The following is a 23,167-nucleotide window of genomic DNA, read 5'->3' on the forward strand; positions in this document are numbered from 1 at the left end:
GGGGCTCTTTAAGAACTTGCAAAGGGGGCCGGAAACACCCTGCCCATATTTGGGAGACAAAGAAGGTAAAAACATAAATAGGGAAAGTTCCCCATGTTGGGGCCCAGAATTTGAGAGACATTTTCCTCTGGACCTACGCATAATAAATGTAACTCCATCTCTCTAACAAAAAAATTAAAATTAAAAAAAAATACACCACACGATCTCACTCATTTATGGATAATAGAGAACATTATAAACTGATGAGCAAAAAGATATATACAGTGACAGTAAAGCAACAAACAGGCTGTCAAATTACAGCGGAGAGGGGAGGGAGATATGGGGGAGATAAGAGATCAACCGAAGGACTTGTATGCATGCATGTAAGCAAATCCAATGGACGCAAAACTGGGGGGGGGGGACCATGTAACGGGGGGGAGAGGGGGGGGCAATGGTAAGATATGTACACATATAATATCTGAATTTAAAAAATGGGGGGGGGGGACTGAGAATTTTCTAAGCAAAGCAGAGGCCTGAGTACCGTTAGTCGGGACCAGTGTGTGGTAGCCGGAGTGTATGATCATTTGGGTATTTTTTTAATTTTATTTATTGGGGACGTAAAACTGGCTTCAGGCTACTGAGTTCCAAATCCAGACACCCCAGTGACAGTTCCGTGACCCTGGTCTAGAGCAGGGGTGATGAAGGTAGGGAAGCAACTCAAGACCGGGGGAGGGCTGGGCCTCCACTGGGGCGAGGGAGGCTCCCAGGGTTCAAAGCCCAAAAAGGCACGATCCCGCTGGACGCCCGGCAGGACCCTGAGCGCAGCTGCTGCCTGGGCCTGCCTCGCTCAAAGCCCAGTTAATGCCAGTTGATTTTTAAAACCTCAGTTGGGTCCAAAAATCGGTGTTGAAACGATGCTTTCTAACAGGGTGGTCCTAATTCATAGGTTTCACCTGCCAGCAGCACCGTTACCTATAATAACACATCGAATTATTTTGTGTGATATGCAAAGCAGGGGCCCACTCTTATTCTGAGATTGTGCCTTTCTTACTCCTTTGGTGTTAAAATGGCCTTTCTTTTGAAAAAAGTTGTTAGTCCTTCAAAAATATGTTTGCATTTCTAACACTTGGGCCCCATGCCGCAACCAAACACGGGTCTGCGGGGTAAGGGGGGGAAGGAAGTGCGGGCGCGAGGGTCTCCGGTTACAAAGGACCCAGTTAGAGAGCCGCTCGTTGGGCGAAGGAGTGAAAGCAAATTAGCCCTGACCCGGCAGCGGGGCCCGGTACCCGGGAGGCTGGAGACAAGGACGCGCCAGACGCTCCCGACTCCGCGCTCCAAGACTCGGCGCCTTCTCCGCCGGCGGCCCCGCGCCACGCGCCCGGCAAGCCCCACGCACGCGCGGAGCGAGCGGAGGCCGGGAAGGTGCGCACGCGCACATCCCACCGCCGGGCGGCGCTGTGTGCGAGTCTGAGACATCGTAACTCTCGCGGTAGGTGAGGCTAGGCATACCGGAAGTGAGTCGCCGGAAGTAGTGTGGTTGCTTCCGGGATCTGGCCAGCTTCGCACGCTGAATTGCCGGCACCATGCAGTCCGACGATGTGAGTCTCCTGTGCTCTGCCAGTCAGGGTTTTCGCAGGGTGTCTCGCCGTCTTTCGGCGACTCAGAGGCGCGTACTCAGCTCGCCCACTGCCTCGCGTGGCTCTGGAAGCGGGGCTTCCGGTTTCCGGGCGAGGGGCTCTCACGTGTCTGCCGTGGACCTCCAGCCCGGGGGCTCCAGCGGGGTCCGGGGGCCAGAACACCAGCTCTCAATGCAAAGGGTGGGCGGGTCCAGCCCCTGTCCCAGCGACGATGGGCTGTGCGTCTGGGCCTTGGGGACTTGAGGGGCGGGTAGGGGTTGGGGGGGGGGGGGGAGCGCGATATGGCGAGTTTTCAGCATCAACTTGAAGGATCCTTTTCATGCATGTGCATCTTACTTTTCAGTCTGCTTTTGCTGGGCGTGGGTTTTTCTTTACTTTTGTTCCACTGTCTGCCCAACTTATAATTTTGTCTGATCAAGTTATAACTTGATCCCCAGTAGGGGCCGTGCAGGAGGCAGCCAATCATCCTCCATTCATTCATTGAGTAATTGGCAGGAGAAATACCTGCGTGCTTACGGTGTGCCAGGCATTGTGGTAATTCCTAGAGATGTGGTTGTTCATAAGCCAGGCAAAAGACCTGCTTCCCTGGAGCCCTCTGTCGGGGGACAGGTGAACAAATAAGGGCAATTGCGGTGCACACAGTACTTTGAAACACCAGAGGAGGTGAAGTAGAGAGCCATTGGGAGAAACCACTTCAGATAGGCCTGATCAGGGAAGGTTTCTCTGCATAGAAGACGTTTGAGCTGAGATCTGAAAGATGAGGATGACCCGCCACTGAGTGGCTGAGCTCAAGGCAATCTACCCAGGCATTAGGAGCGTCAAGTACAAAGATCTGGAGGTGAGAGAGAAGGAATATATTCAAGGATCACCATGAGCGTGTAAAGTCTTGTGAGAAGTGTTTTTAGGGATTTCATGGGAAATGACATCCGGTTTACAGCTGTGTAAAGTTCTCTAGTGTGAAAGGTTTTTGGAGAGAAAGAATGAAAGGAAGGAGACTAGAATATCGTGAAGGAAGCTTCAATTAAGGTAGTCATGGTGGATATGAAAAGAAATAGATAAATGTGAGATGTTAATAGAAAAGAGTTGGCGATGGGTTAAATGAAAAAAAGAGAGGCCGAGGATATTTTGATTTGAACAAATAGTTGAGTGGAGAGGGCAAGACTAGGGGAGGAGCACAGTATTTTGAGAGATGGGGAGTCTGGGAGCTCCATTTGGACATGTTAATGTGTATGATGATGCCTTTTAGACAACCAAGCCGAGATGTCAAGTAGCAGCTGGATGTATATACAAGTTTGGTGCTCAAGAGAGAAGTTTGGCCAGGAAATAAAAATTTAGGAGTCATAATTTAGAGATATTTAAAAGCCACCAGCCTGATTGAGCTCCTACTTCTCCAGTTTCATTTCCTCTAACCTGTTTCCTTCCATTCCCTGTCAAACACATCCTACGAAATTCCAAAAATGTTTGCTCTCTTCTTTTATATGTGTGTCTTTCCCGTTAGCTACTTTATAAAAAGCCTTTCCCAGTTCATCAAGGCAGCTTGCTCAGAGGCTCTCATACAACATACACCTCTTTGGTACTTTGACTGCTGCTTTGTGTATGTGTCTTTCTCCCTAACCAGATAGATAACACTCTTTAAGGACTAGACCTGCCTTCATTCAGCAAATACTTGTGTGCCTCCTGTTTGTCAGGATTTGGGGATGTCAGTGCCTTACATAAATTAAGTACAAAAAAATGCTGAATGAATAAAGAGCACATTAGCCCAGGTCAGGTAGCTCGGTTGGTGCAGAGGTCGCCAGCGTTTCAGACCTCGCAGACCACCAGTTGGCAACTACTGGGTTAGAGCATTGCCCTGATATTCTAAGGTTGCCATTTCAATCCCCGGTCAAAGCACATAAAAGAATCAACCAGTGAGTATGGCAGTAAGTGGAACAACAAGTTGATTTTCTCTAAAAATCAGTAAAAAATATAAATAAATAAAAGTATAAAAACCACACATTGCGAAGGATAGCAGTAGAATTTTTCTTGCCCTCAATGAAAAAATTGTATTTCCAAAAGTCTAGTACTGTGCAGCCTTTTACACTGGATAGTGAACATTTAGAAAAGGAAAGTTACAAAATATGTAATATGATCTCATTTTGTTGAAAACATACATACTAGTTCTTGGAATGTATACAGATATGGGAAAACTTGAAAATATTTACAAAATAGCCGAAGCTGATTTGTCTTAGTGGTAGAGCATTGGTCTGCGGGCTGAAAGGTCCCAGGTTCGATTCCGGTCAAGGGCATGTACCTTGGTTGCGGGCATATCCCCGGTGGGGGGTGTGCAGGAGGCAGCTAGTTGATGTTTCTCTCTCATCAACGTTTCTAGCTCTCTATCTCTCTCCCTTTCTCTCTGTTAAAAATCAATAAAATATATTTTTTTAAAAAAAGAAAATATTTACAAAATAATAATGAAATATATCTGGGTAATAGGTTATGGTTATTATTTGTGTTTATTTTTCTATAAGAATCTGTTATATTACACATATAAAAGAAGACTATTTTAAAAAGCACTTTTTCATCATTCCTCAAAGAGTTCTCTCCTTAATAAAGGCTTAGGGCATTGTTTCTTGGATCAATATGCCACCTGTTGGATCAGAGCAGTTGCAATGGGTTTATACTTTGTCTTGCAGGTTATCTGGGATACACTAGGAAACAAGCAGTTTTGTTCCTTCAAGATAAGGTGAGTTTAGATTTGCAACTTGAACAGATTCCTCTAGTTGCCCTATTGGTAACTCATCTTGTAATGCTTGCTGTTCCTCGCATTCTAGAACCAAGACACAGGGCTTTTGCAGAAATGAATACAGCCTGACTGGCCTGTGTAACCGCTCATCCTGTCCCCTGGCAAACAGTCAGTATGCCACTATCAAAGAAGAGAAAGGTAAGGCCCAGTTTCACCTTTCACGAGAACTTCTTTTCAAAAGATGTTCTTTAGTCTCTAAATGATATTAAAGGTATTTACTTTATCCCGCAGGACAGTGCTTCCTGTATATGAAGGTGATAGAACGAGCAGCTTTTCCTAGGCGGCTCTGGGAACGGGTAAGACTTGGAACGTAATTTTACGATGACCATTGCTCAAGAGCAAAAATGCCACATTTTCCCTCTTCCGTGATCATATCTAGATTAAACTCTGAAGCCATCCTTATTAGGTCCCATAGTGCCGTTAATAGTGAAGACCTAATCATTTATCCTTGCCCTTCAAGCTTCCTTTTTTCTTTTCTTTTTTAAATATATTTTTATTGATTTCAGGAAGAGGAAGAAAGATAGAAACATCAATGATGAGAGAGAATCTTTGATCGGCTGCCTCTTGCACACCCCCTATTGGGGATCCAGCCACAACTAGGAGTCAAACCATGATCTGGTTCATAAGTTGATGCTCAACATTGAGCCATACCAGCTGGGCTCAAGCTTCCTTTATCTGTTTGATAGGTCCGGCTTCATAAAAACTATGAGAAAGCACTGGAGCAAATAGATGAAAATCTAATTTACTGGCCCCGTTTCATTCGACACAAGTGTAAGCAGAGATTCACCAAGATCACCCAGTATCTAATTCGAATTCGAAAACTTACACTAAAGCGACAGTAAGTATTTGGATAATTTATTTTTATATCTATTTTTTAATGGATTGTACAGTAGGTCCTCAGGTTACGTTGGAGATCCGTTCCTATGGCGCAATATAACATGCTTTTCTTTTTTAATATTATTTTTATTGATTTTAGAGAAGGGAGAGGAAGAGAACGATAGAAACATCAATGATGAGAGAGAATCATTGGTCAGCTGCCTCCTGCATATCCCCTTCTGGGGGTCAATCCCGAAACCCAGGCATGTGCCCTTGACCAGAATCGAACCTGGGACCCCTCAGTCTGCAGGCCGAGATTCAATCCACTGAGCCAAACCAGCTAGGGCCATAATGCGATTTTCACCATAAGCCGGAACCCACCTACATAAGCACCTACGTCACTCACATGGAGCACATACACGGCAGTAATGAAATGAAACAGTAAAAAAAAATTTAAAGCAAGATAACAATTCCTGACCTTTTCTGTGATAAGTAAATAATAAAAAACATAAAGCACATATATACATACATCAAAATGATGGAACTTTTTTTTTATAAATAAATGGGAGGTGGCGACATAACTATGAAATGACATACATCGAGTCCGATGTAACCTAAGGACTGCCTGTATTATGAAACAGTGTTGTGGAACCTCTAGTAATACTCTATAAAATTCAACTGGGGGTAGCCTTTTGTGGTATGCTAAGAATAAGCTTCACCTCAGGTTAAAGGCATGCCCTTCAATTTTGCAGGAATTTTAAAAAAGTATAGTATAATTTGATTATCCCCTTCCTGTCTAAAAACCAGCTTCAGAACATTCTGTTTATAACTCCCTGCAGGAACCTTAAAATGGGGGAGGGTTAAAATGACCTAAAAATGTGAATAAACAGGAATGTAAGAACTTTACTCTGAGTACACTGCAAACTAATTTTTAAAAATGACATGAAATCCAGACTTAATGGATTCGTGACCTGTGGAGAATACTAAAGCTGTCAGTCTTTTTTTTTTTTTTTTTTTAAGCTGTCAGCCTTCTACAACAAAGTCCTTTTAGTTCACTGAAGCATTGTTGGCATAGTGGATGTCCTTAGAAGTCTCAGAATGCCTCAAGAAAACAAAAACAGCCACTTTAAGGTCGATACAAAAATGTTTGATTTTCTTTATAGCATTAGATTTATCTAGAAAATTTTAAGTATATAATCTTGCTGTATTGCTCTGAATCCTTCAAAATGAATTCCAATCATTTTTTAAAGGAACACATAGCACATGTACTTGGGTTTTCTGATAACGTGTTATTTCTCGTAGGAGGAAACTTGTTCCTTTGAGTAAGAAGGTGGAGCGGAGAGAAAAAAGAAGAGAGGTAACTTATTGTTCTGATATTGATAATGTCTGTATTTTCATTGCGGGTAGGGCTGTGTAGGTAGAAAAAGACTCAGTCACCATTGTCTGTGAACTTTTCAAGCCTGGGTAACAGCAATGATTGCATAAGATATCTGATATTCTATATTTTGAGATTATGACTTTCAGGGCAGGTTAACATGTGGGCGCTTGGGGATATATGTCATGGGGAAGACATACAGAATCCTTTAGAGAGCCACAACTCCTTGTCTGAAATTCTGGAGGTCAGATGTTTCAGAATTCAGAATTTTAGTATGTCGCTGATCTTACATATTGCCCTCAGCAGGGTTTGAGCATACTAATCCAGCACACTAGAAGTTTTGCAGTGAAATATAAGAACGCTCTTTCACATTAGATGGAATTTTTTAAATCTCTTTAATTAGACTCCAGTGATATCAAATCATATTAGGCCACTAAATTGAGGTGTGTGTTTTTCATTATTATTTAGAAATTGTTAGTAAGGAACTGACTGGGATTATTTTTTGAAGAAAGCTGAGCAGCTTTGTTACCAAAGTAATGACTAGCAATGTTAATAGTCTGCTGTCATGGAAAATCTAGTCAGAAATCTCAAGTTTTGTCACAAAGAACAGTTGGCCTGAATTTTTCTTATGCTTTTCAAGACCCAGGAATTAGCTTTTCTCGACAAGTCCAACTATTCATCCTAGGTATTTGCTTTGCTTACTTTCTTTATAGCAAAAGATATTTACCTGGTTATTTCTCAAATTCTGTCAAGAAATAACTTTAATAATCTTAATGCTTTTGTTTCCATTAACCCATGGCTCTGTATCTCAAATCCATTTTATCATTGGTCTTCAAGCTTTTTTGATCACTTACCCCATCAATAAAATTTTTAACATATGCTCCCACTATATATCATTTATAAATGTTCTACATGCATACTTGCGTTCATAGGTATAAGTAATTGTTTGTGATGGCCTGGTTGTTAGCTGAGTAGAAATTTGTCCTATGGGCTCTCATAATTGATAGGTATAGCAGGGATGCTTAGAGAAGTGCATTGTGGATTGTTTGCTCTTTATTTTCATTCTCCACCACCAATTGTTAAAGAGGTGTTCATGCAAATCTTTCAGAAATTAAATTTTTCCATTTATACTGAATAATTTTGAAGCTCTCTGGAAAATGCAGATTTTTTAATGTTTTGGGAAATTATGTTTCCAGATTTTTAAAGTGTGTGATTGAAATTTTTGTAGGAGACATTTTCAGAAATATCACATAGATGTATTGATAATTCTTTTTTTTTTTTTTTTTTTAAGGTGGTCTATGCACAATTTTTTTTTCTTTTCTTTAGACTCACTGGTAAAATATTCCCTTTCGGTTGAAAGAACAGATAAATGTATTTACTTTTTAAAACTCCTGCAACATTACATAATACAGCCAGCCATTTGTCTATTTTCTTCCTACACCTCACTGGATCTGAGGTGTAGGCATCTACTTCAGAGAATAATGTAGAACACAGTACTTTTAACTGACCCGTGTGCCCCAGCCTTGCATTGTGATTTATCTGACACTGCTCATCATGCTAACACAGCTTCAGTGTGGAACACTTTGAAATCCTCCATCATTTCCACTAAATGCACAATCTTAGGCTAGAAAGGCAGATTGAGGTTAGACTTGTATGTTTTGGTTGTGAGTGATACAGGTTGATACCATGTGTCATTTCCTGAAAGAGACCACTGAAGGAAGAGATTTTCTTTTTCGTATCACATGTCTGTTGGAAACGTAAATGAATGAGGGTTTCTGTTCCCTTTTCTGTGAATCTGCTACAGGATTGCTTATTTTCTAAGACACTTAAATGTATGTAGACCTACCTGCTTTGTATATCTATAAAAGGCTTACTTAGAATTTAATTTAAAATGCTATTTATAAACTAGGAATTTTTTACATTGAAAGGTTACCAAGAAGGGATGAGAGGTAAAGAATTACATCTGGTTGGAGAGGCAGAAGCCCCCATAATAGCAAGAGGGAGAAGTGATTACATCTTCTTCTTTATAAAAACTTGATATATCATTTCTTCTATTTCTTCAGGCTGGAAAATGAATACTAGTGAGGTAAATGGGTTTGCTTTTTTTTCTCTTGCAGGAAAAGGCATTAATAGCAGCTCAGCTGGATAATGCCATTGAAAAGGAATTGCTGGAGAGACTTAAACAAGATACGGTGAGAAAGCTAGGAGCTTGGGGTATGGATTTTGTCTTAGGTGGTACGATCATACTAGACAATGTGGGACTAGTGGGAAATGGGTCTTATTTTTAAAGGTGCTAGTAGTTCACCGTGATTTTATTCCTGGAACAAATACCATACGGGTCCTGGCTTCATTTAAGTTCATTGGTGCAAGCACATCAGATGTTTTGGTGGTTCTTTATATTCCATTCAGTACAAGACCTCTCTTTTTTGCCGTTATTCCCAACTTGCGTTCCCAAAGGCAGCATTCCAGATCTCTGTGCAAAAACCATACAATTCTGGTCCTCCTGTCTATTGTCCTCTTTTAAGGTTCTTTAAAATGAACTTTTATTCTCTTTTTAAGACTTAATGTCATTTCAAGAGGCAGTATGAATAAAAAAAAAATTTTCTTTATTCCTCTTTATCAGCAAAATTTTACATTTGTCCTACTCCCTGTGTTCTGCAGACTACTATGTTTTAAGTGATTTTTCTTTTATCCTTCATAGAAGTTACCAGTTTGGTATTAACCACCGATTATTTAAATGTTAAAATGGGCTTTTTAAAGACACTGCCAGCTCTAGACTTGAAAACAAGATAGAAATATTACTCATCAAATTAAATATTCTCACTTCACTAAGGAAAAAATACACTTGTTGGACAGTGGACTGTAAGTATGAGATTTAAATATAGTGAAAGCCAATCTGTGTGTTCTTCAGTATGGCGACATCTACAACTTCCCCATCCATGCCTTCGACAAGGCCCTGGAACAGCAGGAGGCAGGGAGTGACTCTTCAGATGCTGAGGAAAAAGAAGATGAAGATGATGAAGAAGTAAGCCTTGATTATATTTTTGTTTTGTCCAGCAGTAATCTACAGGACTAGCTCTATTTTGAGGATGTCAATTTCAGTCTCTTAACCAAAAGTAATGAAATGGTCTTATTTTTCTATCATGAGGTTAATTCTGGTTCAGCAGTCGCTGCTGTGTTCTCCATGTTCAGCTAACCAAATATGCACTGACAATTTTAATCTTACTGATGGGCTTTCTTTTTTTTCTTTTTTTTTAAAAATATATTTTATTGATTTTTCACAGAGAGGAAGAGGGATAGAGAATTAGAAACATCGATGAGAGAGAATCATCGAACAGCTGCCTCTTGCACACCCCCTACTGGGGATGTGCCCACAACCAAGGTACATGCCCTTGACCGGAATCGAACCTGGGACCTTTTAGTCCGCAGGCCGACGCTCTATCCACTGAGCCAAACCGGTGCCGGCTTACTGATGGGCTTTCTAACATTTTTCCTGTGAAAAACGAAGGAAGAACCTTCATCAGCTGTAATAATACATTAAGGAACCTACTGAAATTTACAAGGATTTAATCTTACTATTAACATAGTATGTTTAGAAGGGAAGATTTAGCAAGATGTTTAACCACACAGTGTACTCACTCACATAGGTACAGAGGCATACTTTGCCTATTACTAAACTAGTTTTTTATTATTTGAAATTAATAACTTAGTTGAATGTTCGTAAATCTTAAATACTGATTTCAGAAGTTATTAAACTTGGAAATAGGTAGACTTGGGTTGCCTAGCTAGTAAATTCTGATTGTTACTTATGCATTTACTTATCAAAGACTGTAAAACTAGTTGTCTAAGTTGAATTTTCATCATGTATTTTGACCTAATAGTTGTGTTTTATTTTAGGATGTGGGAAAAAGAGAGTTTGTGGAAGCTGATGAGAGTGACATAAGTGACTTTGAGGTGAGATTTGTGGGTGACAGGAAGAAGGGTTTCCAAACACATGAAGGCAGATAAATCCTCTAGTTTCTTCTAAATTGAGAGGAAATGGAGTTTGGGGAATGAGTCTACTAGAGTCTTCCCTCTTAATTTCTTTCCCTCCCATGTTAGGATATGGACAAACTGGGTGCCAGCAGTGATGAAGACGAGGGAGAGAAATCCTCCAGTGAGGAAGAAGAAAAGGCCCCTAACGCCAAACACAAAGGCAAAACACCCTTGAAAGGACCTCTGCGGCGAAAACGAGCCTATGTGGAGATTGAGTATGAGCAGGAGACAGAGCCTGTGGCCAAGGCCAAAACCACGTGAACTGTGTTCAGGCATTTGTAACAGGACTGAACATTGTGAACTTTATCCTACCCTCATCACATACATACCTCCAGTTTTTACTCTTTATTGTATGCAACACAATATTTGTGTTTTTTTTGTATTTATGCCACTTCTGTAGAGCAAGAAATCTGGGGGGTGGAGGAAATCCTTAAAGTTGTAAACAGTATTTTTATAGCTTTGGCATGTGTTGAGGTGATAGCTTGACAGATGAATTTATTATTGTAAATATTTACAAATGGTAGCCACCTTAGGTGTCCCCCCCTCAACTTTAATCAGAAATGTCCAGACTTCAGTTTTATTTTCTTGTTCTTTCCCTACTTCTATTAGAAAAGACAAGAAAAATATCTAAATTAAATTGTCCAATAATAAAATACCTTTTTCTTTAAATAATTCCATTTATACAAGAAAAGTCTCTTCTCTTTAGGAAAAGTTTTTAAGTTCCACTGTAGGGAGCGCCTTCAGAAGCCTGCTGCACCTTTCTGACACACTCCACGACCTTGCTGTCTTCGCAGCTTTTGGGAATTTTAGCCAGGAGATCCTGAAACATGAAACCAAAACAAGCTTTTATTTATTTTTTTGGTGATTTTTGTCCTTTTACCTTGGTTCTTTTTTCTTGGTTTCATACTCAAAGAAGGAAAGAATAGATGACACTAGGGGGACAGTTCACAGAACAAATGTAAATAAGAATTGTTGGCATGCTTGGAAATGGCTCATGAAGAAGCAGCTTAATACCAACTGAAATGAATTAGACTGGATCTAGGACTTGAAAACTTCCTGAAATTAAAGAGCAAAGATGAAGTTTAATTTGAATAAATTAAGACAACAAACTATGCTATCTCTAAATATTTTTAGGATATGGATTTCTTTTCATGCTGTCTTACACCTTTTCCAATGAAGGCTTCTAATGGGATAAGAAATGATGCAATAGTTTATTAAATAAATAAATAATATATATATATATATATATATATATATATATATATATATATATATATATATATAAACAAACACATAGCTATTATATGCTAGTAGTGACCTGGTGCATGGATTTGTGCACACTGAAAGGAAATTAATTAGAAGGTGGCCAGTGGGGCGGGACTGAGATGGGCTGGACATGCCCTAGAGCCAACCTCCTGCAGTCCCTCTATGACCAGCCGCACCTGGGGTGGCACCGTGGCTCAAAGGGCATGTGCAGAATGAGTGGGGTCCCTCGGCCTGGCCTGTGGGGATCAGGCTGAAAGCGGCTCTCCAACATCCCCTGAGGGGTCCTGGAGTGTGAGAGGCACTCTGCAAAGTTGCCCTCATACAGGGTGTGGAATGCAAACGTGAGTGTGCAGTACACCAGATTCGGGGCTGACAGTGACCCAGCAACAACATAACCCAAGGCTGGAGGTGGAATCGCACAGCCCCGTGAGGAATCGGGCTCCCTCTCTGGTTTCGGGTTGTGTCTTGCAATCCAGGAACCCTTAGGGGATGTTGGAGAGCCAGTTTCAGTCCGATCCCCTCAGGCCAGGTCCAGGGAGACCCCCACTGGTGCATGAATCAGTGTGCTGGGCCTCTAGTATGCATATAAGATCTTAGTTAATCTCTTCCCATCCTCCACCACCTTCCCTCTGAGATTCATCAGTCTGTTCCATGTTTCCATGCCTAAGATTTCCACTCCTACTTTGAGTGTCTGCCCCCTGGTGGTCAGTGTGTGTTATAGCTACCAGCCCGTCAGCCAGTCACTTAGGCTCTACAAAAGATATCTTTTGTAGAATATGAGACCAAGGAAAGAATTCCCATGTGGATAAATAAGAGTATGGAAAACCACAGTATGGAAACCTTTCTAAATTACCCACCTATATTACTCCTTGGTAGCTTATCGCACATTATTTCACCTGTTTTTGTTTGTTTTTTAGTATATTTGTATTGATTTCAGAGAAGGGGGAGGGAGAGAGAAACATCAATGATGAATCATTGATTGGCTGCCTCCTGCTGCCCCCTACTGAGAGGATTCTGAGATGGGTTGATGCTAATCTGCTGAGCAACACCTGGCTGGGCCTGATTTTTCTTAACTGGAACAAAATTTACAAACACTTGATCATAATCCTTTCGCCCATTTTCTGTCCTAGGCCCAGAGATATTTTCTTTTTTCTGGGTGGGGAGCAAGGGTAATAGGTTCACTAATGCTGGGGACAATGAAACCAAGGAAGAAATTAGGACAGAAGGAACACGGCTTAGGCGGTGCTCAGTTCTGGCTCTCCAGAAATGTTTCAGGAAAAAAGACCCCAGAGATATTTTCTAATCCTCTTGCCTTTTGATCTGATCAGTTCTGAATACCTTTGCTCAAAGTCTATAGGAGGTTAGAGGGCTCCAGAAGTGAGCACCTGAACCCTCCACATTCATTTACAGACTTGGTCAGACACATAAATAGCAAATAGGACTTAAGGATAATGAGGCCTAATTGAGACCACGTGGCATAGGTACTGTCCCTTACCTTCACTTGTCCTTGAGAGCAGCAGTCCAGGAGAAGCAGGCAGTCTGTGGCCTCCTCTAACAAAGCACTCTTAACAGGCTCGGGTGTAAGGCTTGAATCCCTTGCTACATCACATATCAGTTTCAAGAGAGCCTTCAATAAGACCACAAGTCTACAGGAAACTCTGGAATCCAGAAGAAAAACTGTTCACACTCTAAATCAGGATATTAAACCGGAGACTTCACAAATGAAGGTACTAAAGTCAAATGACAAAGAGCTGGAAGCATAACCAGAGACCAGGGTTGATTTCTTCAGGCCCATTGCTTTCTGAGCACTGCCCACACACACTGGCCTGCCTGAGAACACCTTGATCCCCTGGGGAAACCTGGCTCCCCTCAGGCAACAGCCCCTCCTGAGAAGGGAGAACTGGGATTTTCCCTTACCAGGGTCCTACACTTTTGGCCAGAGATCAGGAAACAGCCCATTGTCCTTTAACTTTTATGCAGTCTCGGGCTGGAAAGTTAAAAAGAGGAAATAGCTGGGCTTCTGGGACTTAAGTGTCAATCTGAATTTTCTATCAATCAGTTAAACCCCACCCTATTCAGTTATGCTTATTAGCCTTTCTAAGAAAATGGTGATGGTTGTACAAAATTGTAAATGTGCCTAATGAACTGTACATTTTAAAATAGTAAATGTTGCCTAAACCGGTTTGGCTCAGTGGATAAGAGCGTTGGCTTGCAGACTGAAAGGTCCCGGGTTCGATTCTGATCAAGGGCATGTACCTTGGTTGCGGGCACATCCCCAGTGGGGGGTGTTCAGGAGGCGGCTGGTTGATGTTTCTCTCTCACCGATGTTTCTAGCTCTCTATCCCTCTCCTTCCTCTCTGTAAAAAAATAATAAAATATATTTATAAAAAAAAAAAAAAAAGAGTTATGGATTCGATTTCTAGTCAGGCACACACCTATATTTTGGGTTCAATCCCCAGTCCAGACCCATATAGGAGGCAACTGATCCATGTTTCTCTCTCACATTGATGTTTCTCTTTCTCTCAAATCAATAAAATCATATCCTTAGGCGAGGAATAAAGAAAAAGAAAGCCTTTTGTTAACATGTTTGGATACCAGTTCACTGTTCCCAATACCTACTTCAAGCCAGAGTTGCAATGCTTTCTAAGCAATCGGATTCTAACCTGGTATTCTCCTGATCACTGTTCAGAATTGTGCTATCAAGTGCTCTGTTCTCAACTGGATGTAAAAAAACATTAGGATGAACAAAGCTAGGCCTGTCTTTTTGAAGCACTTCCGCGTGGCCTTTTTAAATTGAACATGCCTTATTAATCTAGAGAGGTACACCTGAAGCAACAATGGGTACAGTTTATCTTTTAAATGACATTTTCTCAGTTCAATAGGGATTAGAGGTATAAGTGGCATATCCTTAACACTCGGCACTGCATGTACACCTGGGCAAGTTCTGAAGAGAAAATCTGAGTTTCACCCCCTCACCACACGTCTGCTGGCTGTTATACCTGGGCCAAGTATACTGCATGAGAAGTTTCAGGGTTTCCAATATCTTCAATCTAGCCTCCTCCTCTGGCCCATCGTAAACCTCCAGATAACCAAGGATGACTCGCTCTAGCCTCTTCAAGTGCCGGACGGTCAGAATCCCCAACCTACAAACAAAGGAGAAAATGTGACAGCAGAGGAATGAAGTCAAGGAGCACGGCCAACCAGCAGCCCGAGCACTCACCTCTCCACAAAAGCCGGGAGGTTCCTTGCGTAGGTCCTGCGTAGGAGGACGCGGTGCTCTGGCTCCATGTGGGTCAGGACCAGCTGCAGGACCTCATCACAGTGTGTGGTGGGTCGAGCTGCACCTCCCTTCCAGTGCAGGCCCTTCTCCAGGACTGGGAACAGGTCCAGCAGACACAGCAGCACAGCCTAACAGAGTATGGACAGGAGCTGTAGCCATCTATCCGCATTCACAACACTCTCTGGGTCTCTAACAACGTTAATAATCTATTAATGTAATGTCATAAAATTCTAAAGCATAGTAGTTAGAATAGATTAAGTGTATATTACTTTATTTTTTTAAATCTTTTTTTCTTTCTTTCTTTTTTTTTTTTTTACATTATCTCTGACAGTCCCAAATAAGTTAATACTTTCTCCTCAGGACTGTTCTTTGTTAAACTATAAAATGGGAAGGCAGAGCTGAGACTTACTTTAACCCAAATTCTAGGAGTCTGAGTCTATTGTCACTGTATTACTAAGTCTAAGTGATACTTACATGTATACTTACAACAAAACTGCTCCTAAATAGAATCTAAAATGGTCCTCTTTTGTATCCAATTGGACCACTCTATCTGAAGTTTCAGTGTTTAGGCAATCCCTTCTAGCTCTCTGGGCTCTTTGGTTTTCTTGAAGTTTTCTGGTAGTGTTTTTTCCCTCTTCAACACCATCTCAAGAGTTCTAATCTTTCTAACTGTTAAGTACCTGGATTTTCAATGCCTACAATAATATTTAAAAAAGAAAGGTGCCGAAACTGGTTTGGCTCAATGGATAGAGCGTCAGCTTGGGGACTGAAGGGTCCCGGGTTCGATTCTGGTCAAGGGCATGTACCTTGGTTGCGGGCATATCCCCAGTGGGGGGTGTGCAAGAGGCAGCTGATTGATGACTCTCTCTCATCGATGTTTCTGACTCTCTATCTCTCTCCCTTCCTCTCTGTACAAAATCAATAAAATATTTTTAAAAATAAATAAATAAAATAATATTTAAAAAAGAAAGGTGACAAAGTGTGGGTGGGCATAAAATAAGAAACATGGTGCTAGTCTGGGTGACTCAGCGTTTCAATGTCGACCCGGGAACCAAGAGGTCACCAGTTCAATTCCCAGTCAAGGTACATGCCTGGGTTGCAGACTCAATCCCCAGTAGGGGGCATACAGGAGGCAGTGGATCCCTGTTATTTCCTGTCATTGCTGCTTCTATATCTCTATCTCTCTCCCTTCCTCTCTCTCTAAAAATCAATAAAACATTTTTTTTTTAAAAGAAACATGGTTATTTCTAACCCTAATTTTATGTAACTTGTTTATAACTTGTTTCTTCTGTCCTGAGAATATTCTCCTCCTCCTCCCCGTCAAAGCTCCTATTTATCCTTCATAAGCAAATGCCACCTTCTCTGGAATCCTCCTAAAACCACCATCAACCCTGGTTAGTTGCCTACTGCTGGACACCCACTGCACTTTATACAAACCTCTTTTAATAGATTTATCATTTTATACTGTAGGTATATGTATAAACATTCATATATTCACATAAACATTTCCTAAAGGTTTTTGGCTTTAAGAAATCCTGTCTGATTCATTCACTCCTGGAACCTACAAAAGTTACTGGCACACAGAGGTATTCAATGTCTATCGGATGAAAGAATAAATGACAACTAACACACCCAACATACAAGGGATTTCAAGTGTGTGTGTGTGTTAGTAATAAGTCAGCACAAAAGACACTTAAATTACATAATAAAAACAGAACTTTTTCAAACATAAACTTGCCCCCAAGTGATATGTAATTGACCCAGATGAAGACAAAACACTGGCTTTTCTGTGGCTGCTCAAGAATGTGGATGGGCCGAAACCGGTTTGGCTCAATGGATAGAGCGTCGGCTTGGGGACTGAAGGGTCCCGGGTTTGATTCTGGTCAAGGGCATGTACCTTGGTTGTGGGCATATCCCCAGTAGGGGGTGTGCAAGAGGCAGCTGATAGATGATTCTCTCTCATCGATGTTTCTCACTCTCTATCTCTCTCCCTTCCTCTCTGTACAAAAATCAATAAAATATATTAAAAAAAAAAAAAAAAAAAAAAAAAAAGAATGTTAATGGTGGCTTGGTTTGGAGATATTTTCACCAGTCACTGCTACCTCCATACTTTCAGCTTGGCAATTAGTGCTCACTCTCCAAAAAAATGTCTTTTTTTTTTTTTTTTTAAATTTACCAACAAATCTTACAATTACCTGAATGAGGTGGTGCTCCGGGGTGTACAGATGGTTGAAAAGGGCATGGTATAGGACCTGAGCCCTGTTATACTGGAGCAAATCAGCAGCTGGCTGCAATCAGACAAATCACCCAATTAAAAGAAAAGTTAGCAAGGCAGGCAAATGTTAATAATTTTAAAAGCTGAATTATGGATATATGTGATCTATTATACCACTCTCTCTACTTCTGTGTATATTTTAAAAGCTCTATGACACAAAGTTAAGAAAGAAATATACAAACTTCCTCAAGTAATATCTTGCACATTTGGATATAACCTCTGTCAGTTTGATGTTTTTGATCCTTGAACGTCAACTGTTACTCAAATCTTTCAGTTTAAAAGTGGCCTATGTTTTATGTGCACAATGTTTCTTATGCACTGGGTGGCCAGATTATTATGATCTCAGAATGCATAATAATCTGGCCACTCTATATGTGCGCGCATGTGCGCGCACGCGCGCGTGTGTGTGTGTGTGTGTGTGTGTGTGTGTGTGTGTGTGTGTGAGAGAGAGAGAGAGAGAGAGAGAGAGAGAGAGAGAGAGAGAGAGAGAGAATTAGAGGCCTGGTGCATGAATTCGTGCATGGGTGGGGTCCGGCCAGCCTGGCCAGGGGGAGGACAATGGTCAGTTGGCCGGCCTGCCTGCTGGCCAAACTCCTGGTTGAGGGGGAAATTTGCATATTAGCCTTTTATTATGTTGGATATACATTGAGTGCCAGATCATAATAATCTGGCCACTCAGTGTATATATTACCTATGAGATATAGCCTCTAATAGGTTGGCAGATGGAATTAATATAAAGAGAAAAAATATAAATAAGCGAATTTAGTCACATAATGGCAATAATAGAAGCTAGTTAATAAAAGATGCAAACAGCCCAAACCGGTTTGGCTCAGTGGTAGAGTGTCGGCCTGCGGACTGAAAGGTCCCAGGTTCGATTCCGGTCAAGGGCATGTACCTTGGTTGCGGGCACATCCCCAGTGAAAGATGTGCAAGAGGCAGCTGATCAATGATTCTTTCTCATCGATGTTTCTAACTCTCTATCCCTCTCTCTTCCTCTCTGTAAAAAATCAATAAAATATAATAAAAAAAAAACAAAAAACATTTAGATAAATAAATAAATAATAAAAATAAAAGATGCAAACATACTAGTAGACAAAATAAACTAGTGCCATCATGGATGGGGAACCCCATATGACTCAGTCTGTCCCATCAGAGCAGGGGTTGCTTACCACATTAAGCACAATGTGATGGAGGCAATGGACACCAAGGACTTTGTTCTCAGTTTGATAGTCATCTGAGATGAGCAGTGATGGGGGAAGTATCCTTTCCAGATGTTGGTTCAGCCAGGGCCTAGTGACCTGTTGCAGAGTCCAGGAGAAAACATGTTTGGTGGCAGGGTTATTCTTCCAGGATTCCCTAAGTGGGAATGTGAAACCAAATAAGTACAGTTGACTAGCAAAGAAAATTAAGCTAAACAGAGTATGTTCTTGTCATTGAAAAAAATACATCCCATATAAGGTAACACGTGATGTTAATAACATACATTTTAAGATTTAAATCAAAATAACTTACAGAACTTACACTACATGCATTTGACATTTACCCAGAGCTCTGAATCTAAAGCTTATCCAATGAGAAGAAGCCAGTCATAAGCACAGCAATGTAAAGGATCTGTGACGATGATAGAAATGGAGACAGTGAGGATATGTTGAGAAGGAAGAGATAAGATGTCTTCAGAGTCATCGTCTTATTATTATTATTATTATTATTATTATTAAGTAATCAATATTTGATCAGCATTGTAAATCTGAACAGCAACTAATAAGTTTACATACATTACTTAATCTTTAAAATAACGTATCAGGCAATATTACTTTTATGTTATAAATAATGAAACTGAGAATCAAAGAGATTATTTGACCTGGTCCTACAGAAGCAATAAAAGGAAGCACCACCAGCCTTATAACTAAGCCTTTTAATTCCAAGTTCCTAGTAAAATGACAGCTATGCACACATTGTTTTCTATTAGTACAGTGCTACAGCTACCTTTGCAGCACATTTGGTCCAAACATCCATGAGCACCTTTGGTTCATGCCAAACAGCCCCTGACATTTGGTCCTGTCAATAATGTCCACACTTAGGAAAATGCCTGCCCCGGCCGGCGTGGCTCAGTGGCTGAGCATTGACCCATGAACCAGAAGGTCAGGGTTCGATTCCTGGTCAGGGTACATGCCTGAGTTGCAGGATCGATCCCTGGTGTGGGGCATGCAGGAGGCAGCTGATCAATGATTATGTCTCATCATTGATGTTTCTATCTCTCTCTCCATCTCCCTTCTTCTCCGAAATCAATAAAAAATATATTTTTTTTAAAAAAGGAAGTGTGCCTGGGCCCAAAGAACCCGCGTTTATTTATACTCCCGGTTTGCAGGATTAATACATAAAATACTATTATATTTTATTGGACCAATAATTGTTTTGTGCCTATATTGCCAATAATAACCTTCTCCACTAGATAGCCTTGCTGGTCACATTACACCTGGGGTAGAAGATGGGCTATCAAGGACCAAATGTCTTACAGACGTTTTGGACAAGACCACATTCCAAGGATTTTTGACTAAATCAAATATCTCCATGGTCATCTTGGACAGGAACTAATGTCCACTAATCACAAATACTAACACACCAAGTAGCAAGTGGAAGCTCACAACATAATACTTTATCTAGCCCTAACCCAATTTGGCTCAATGGACAGAGCATTGGCCGTGGACTGAAGGATCCCAGGTTTGATTCCAGTCATGGGCGTGTACCTTGGTTGCAGGCCCGATTCCCAGCTGGGGGCATGCAGGAGGCAGCTGATGGAGGTTTCTCTCTCATTGTTTACAATTCTCTATCCCTCTCCCTTCCTCTCTATAAAAATCAACAATATATATATATATGTATGTATGTATATGTGTGTGTGTATAGAAACAAAAACAAGCTATTTAAAAGACAGAATAGAGACTTTAAAAAAAATACTTTATCTAATAGCAATCTAAAGCTTATATTTTTCATCCCAAATACTGTTTCCATATCTAATAACCATCCCTCCCTATCTACTAGTGATGACTTTCAAGATCCCTAAGTTCAAACTACAAGTTTAGATCCTCTCCAAGCTCCCATCTCCATCTCATTTCAGAAAGTTAAATCCAAATAAATGAGAAAGAATTTCCCATTTCCAGGGTAGTCGTCATGAGGACCCGCAATCACACTAGAAAATAGAGTCCGAAGACTTGTAGGCTAATGTCAAATTTACCACTAGCTACTTATGTCATTTTTACAGTTCCAACCTTTCTGGGGCTTAAGAGATCTGCCCTAACAGCCTTCGAGCTCTATCATTCTAGAACAGCCTGAAGTTCAATTCACTGGCCCTTCCTGCAGGGGTACTTACTTATTCAAATCGGACTGCAGAAGCCCCATGATCTCAGCAAATCTCCCTTTCTCATCTTCATTTTCTCCGTGGAGGAATCCCGCCACCGAACCACACTCGGCAACGTGAAGCAGTAAGGTGAGCACCTCTCTGGCCACGTCCCGAGATCGTGGCCTGGTCCATGGCTGCTGCACACTGTGTGTGATGGCAAACACGTAGATGGGTGCTGCCAGGGGACGCAGGCCTCTCTTCCAGGCAGGGCAAACCTGGGGCTCCTTGGCAGACTCCACTTTCCTCAGCAGCTTCATGAACAGCAGCCCAACTGCTGTCGCCCTCTCGGCCACGGTAGCGTAACCATCTCCTCTCCCTTCCTCCTCTTTGGGTGGGGCTGCAAACTTCTCCAGGGCGGCTGCCACCTTCCCCAGCACCCCGGGCACTCCGCCCAGCGGGGCGTCACTCCCCTCAAATAGCGGATTACACTCCGTGGCTTCAAGGAGAGCACCGAGGTCTTGCAGAGCAGCGTTTCTGGCTTTGCCCCGTCGGGACTCCTGGCCGGTAAGATGGTGCAGTATCTGGGACAAGGCCTGTCCGAGGTCAGAAGAAGAGCACTCTCCGGGCAAGGAAGAGGCCTCCCGCGGTGGAGATTCCGGAGAGCCATCACGCTCCATTCCAGACCCCGGCAAGCGAGGGGCCGAGCTCCCGGGAGGACGAAGATGAAGGCGAGAGGGGATCCGCTCAGGAGGCACCGGAAGCTGGGCTTCTCCCAAAGAACAGAACTAAAACCAAAGCAAACGACGAGACATCTTGGAGGGCGAGTCTAACCAAAGAGTCAAGTGTGCGTCAAGGAAAAGACGCAGGAAAGGGAAAGCGGCCTCTCCGGGGGCAGTGACAGAATCTCAGCCTCCCAAAGTGAAGTGGAGAAATGACTCTCTCCTTCCTGAAGACTCAAAAACAAACAACAAACAAAAACAAACCCTGAAGCTTAACACGAAAACGTTTGCCGACACCTGCAGCCCTCCCGGCACCTCCTGAACCGGCATGCGAACCTACCGGAAGTCGTTGCCGTAAAGCGCAAGGCTAGCTTCCGCCAGTGTACGTCAATTCTCCGTTGTTTCACGACATGTTGTCGTAAAGCAACACAGTCGCGTTTTTCTAAAGGGTGGCGCTATTGGGGAAAATTTGCATAGAGAGGGATCCGCCCGCTCATATTATTTCTGTTTTCACTTCTTAAGGTAGAAACAAAAGAAAAAAAATCACGGGATATCGGCTATGTTTTGAAAATATACGTGGTCTTTTGTGTCTACACTGAATACATGCGGACTAGGTAGGTCACCCTTTCTGAAAACTCAGTGGGCTGTGTCCGAGAATCCTTAACGAAAAATTACAAGTCGATCCTTTCGGAGTTCATAAGTGTGATGATTGGGTGTTCACGCGGCTGTGTGAGATGTGCCGCCCACTAATCTTGTTACGCCTTTGGCACATGACCCGTCTGACGTGAACTTGAAGGATCCTCACAATACGTTGTTGTCTCCAAAGCAGCTTTTCCTATTGCTCCTTGTTTTGTGTCCCAGTGCCACCCAAAGAAATCCTTAGGTTGGGCCGTGACTTCCTGGTTGCAGTTGCAAGGTCTGGGTCAGGAGGGGGCGCCCTCGCCGCGGATGGGTGCGTGGGGCTATGGAGCTGCGGGGCTGGATGCGGGCTGCAGGCGGCGCTGGGTGGGAGATGGCCAGCTGCTGCGCCTACTGCTGGGCTCAAACCGGCTTTGAATGGGAAACGGAGTCACAACCCCGAGCGCCCCTTTCAGTCCCAGCCGGTCTCACACTGCGTCCGCAGCGCTTCTCTCCCCTGCTATGGGTTCCCTGAGAGCAGAAAGGCGGTCCAGGACCTGAACAACTTTGCAATTTCTTACGGGACTTCATGTATTTTTATAGGAGGAGCCCGGGGTACACGGGCTAGAAGCCGCTTGTCATTGGTGCCGAGGCCTGGGCACGAGCGCAGGGAGACGGGCGTCGGACACCCGGAGGGGTCGAAGAGCAGGCTCTTGGGTGTAGAGGGGCAGGCCGGCTCAGCCTCGGCGGTGCACCCAGCAGGTCGCCTCCTGGCTTTGGGATTCCTCCAGCCTCCGAGCCCCCAAAAGTGCATAGAAAGCCCCCAAAGGATTTTCCTGTGGGGAGCGGGAGGGGAGGGGGAAGGAGGGGAGAGGAAGAGCGGGGAGGGAGATGTCAAGAGTAAATTCTTCTCCCCAGGGAGAGATCTGCAGGACCCTTGGAGAGGGTCCTGCTTGCAAGTATCCAATGTTTCCTTCCTTGCTTCCTCCCTCTCTCACTGTGTGACCTTGGGCAAAAGTTCGCTAACCTCTCTGCGCCTTAATTTCTT

The 23,167-nt window shown here is 42.5% G+C and overlaps 2 protein-coding genes across 4 annotated transcripts; one reads left to right on the forward strand and one right to left on the reverse strand.

The window, feature by feature from the left end:
• Nucleotides 1–1,484: 1,484 nt before the first annotated feature.
• Nucleotides 1,485–11,732, forward strand: MAK16 (MAK16 homolog; the record flags this gene model as incomplete). Of its 2 annotated transcripts, XM_084877070.1 has the most annotated exons (10): nt 1,485–1,577; nt 4,289–4,338; nt 4,427–4,536; nt 4,630–4,694; nt 5,085–5,236; nt 6,517–6,571; nt 8,707–8,781; nt 9,501–9,614; nt 10,487–10,543; nt 10,691–11,732. In XM_084877070.1, the coding sequence occupies 10 exons, from the start codon at nt 1,563–1,565 to the stop codon at nt 10,883–10,885; spliced, it is 888 nt and encodes a 295-aa protein (XP_084733196.1). In that variant the 3' UTR covers nt 10,886–11,732. The 2 variants fall into 2 exon arrangements, with proteins under 2 accessions (XP_084733196.1, XP_084733195.1); XM_084877069.1 differs by lacking the exon at nt 1,485–1,577 and having other exon boundaries at nt 4,265–4,338.
• TTI2 (TELO2 interacting protein 2) lies at nt 9,175–21,865 on the reverse strand. 2 transcript variants are annotated; one of them, XR_014794444.1, is made up of 8 exons: nt 20,813–21,865; nt 18,615–18,801; nt 17,366–17,458; nt 15,111–15,298; nt 14,890–15,033; nt 13,386–13,548; nt 11,281–11,444; nt 9,175–9,582 (listed from the first exon to the last, which is right to left on the reverse strand). XR_014794444.1 is itself a non-coding variant. In XM_084877048.1 (7 exons), exons 1-7 carry the CDS (start codon nt 21,457–21,459, stop codon nt 11,340–11,342), a joined length of 1,527 nt encoding a protein of 508 aa, XP_084733174.1. In that variant the 5' UTR covers nt 21,460–21,865; the 3' UTR covers nt 10,973–11,339. The 2 variants fall into 2 exon arrangements, 1 of the variants encoding a protein (XP_084733174.1); XM_084877048.1 differs by lacking the exon at nt 9,175–9,582 and having other exon boundaries at nt 10,973–11,444.
• Between the last annotated feature and the right edge of the window lie 1,302 nt (nt 21,866–23,167).

The sequence above is a fragment of the Pipistrellus hanaki genome (assembly GCF_964339955.1).
Source record: "Pipistrellus hanaki genome assembly, chromosome: 3".
Classification (NCBI taxonomy): Eukaryota; Metazoa; Chordata; class Mammalia; order Chiroptera; family Vespertilionidae; genus Pipistrellus; species Pipistrellus hanaki.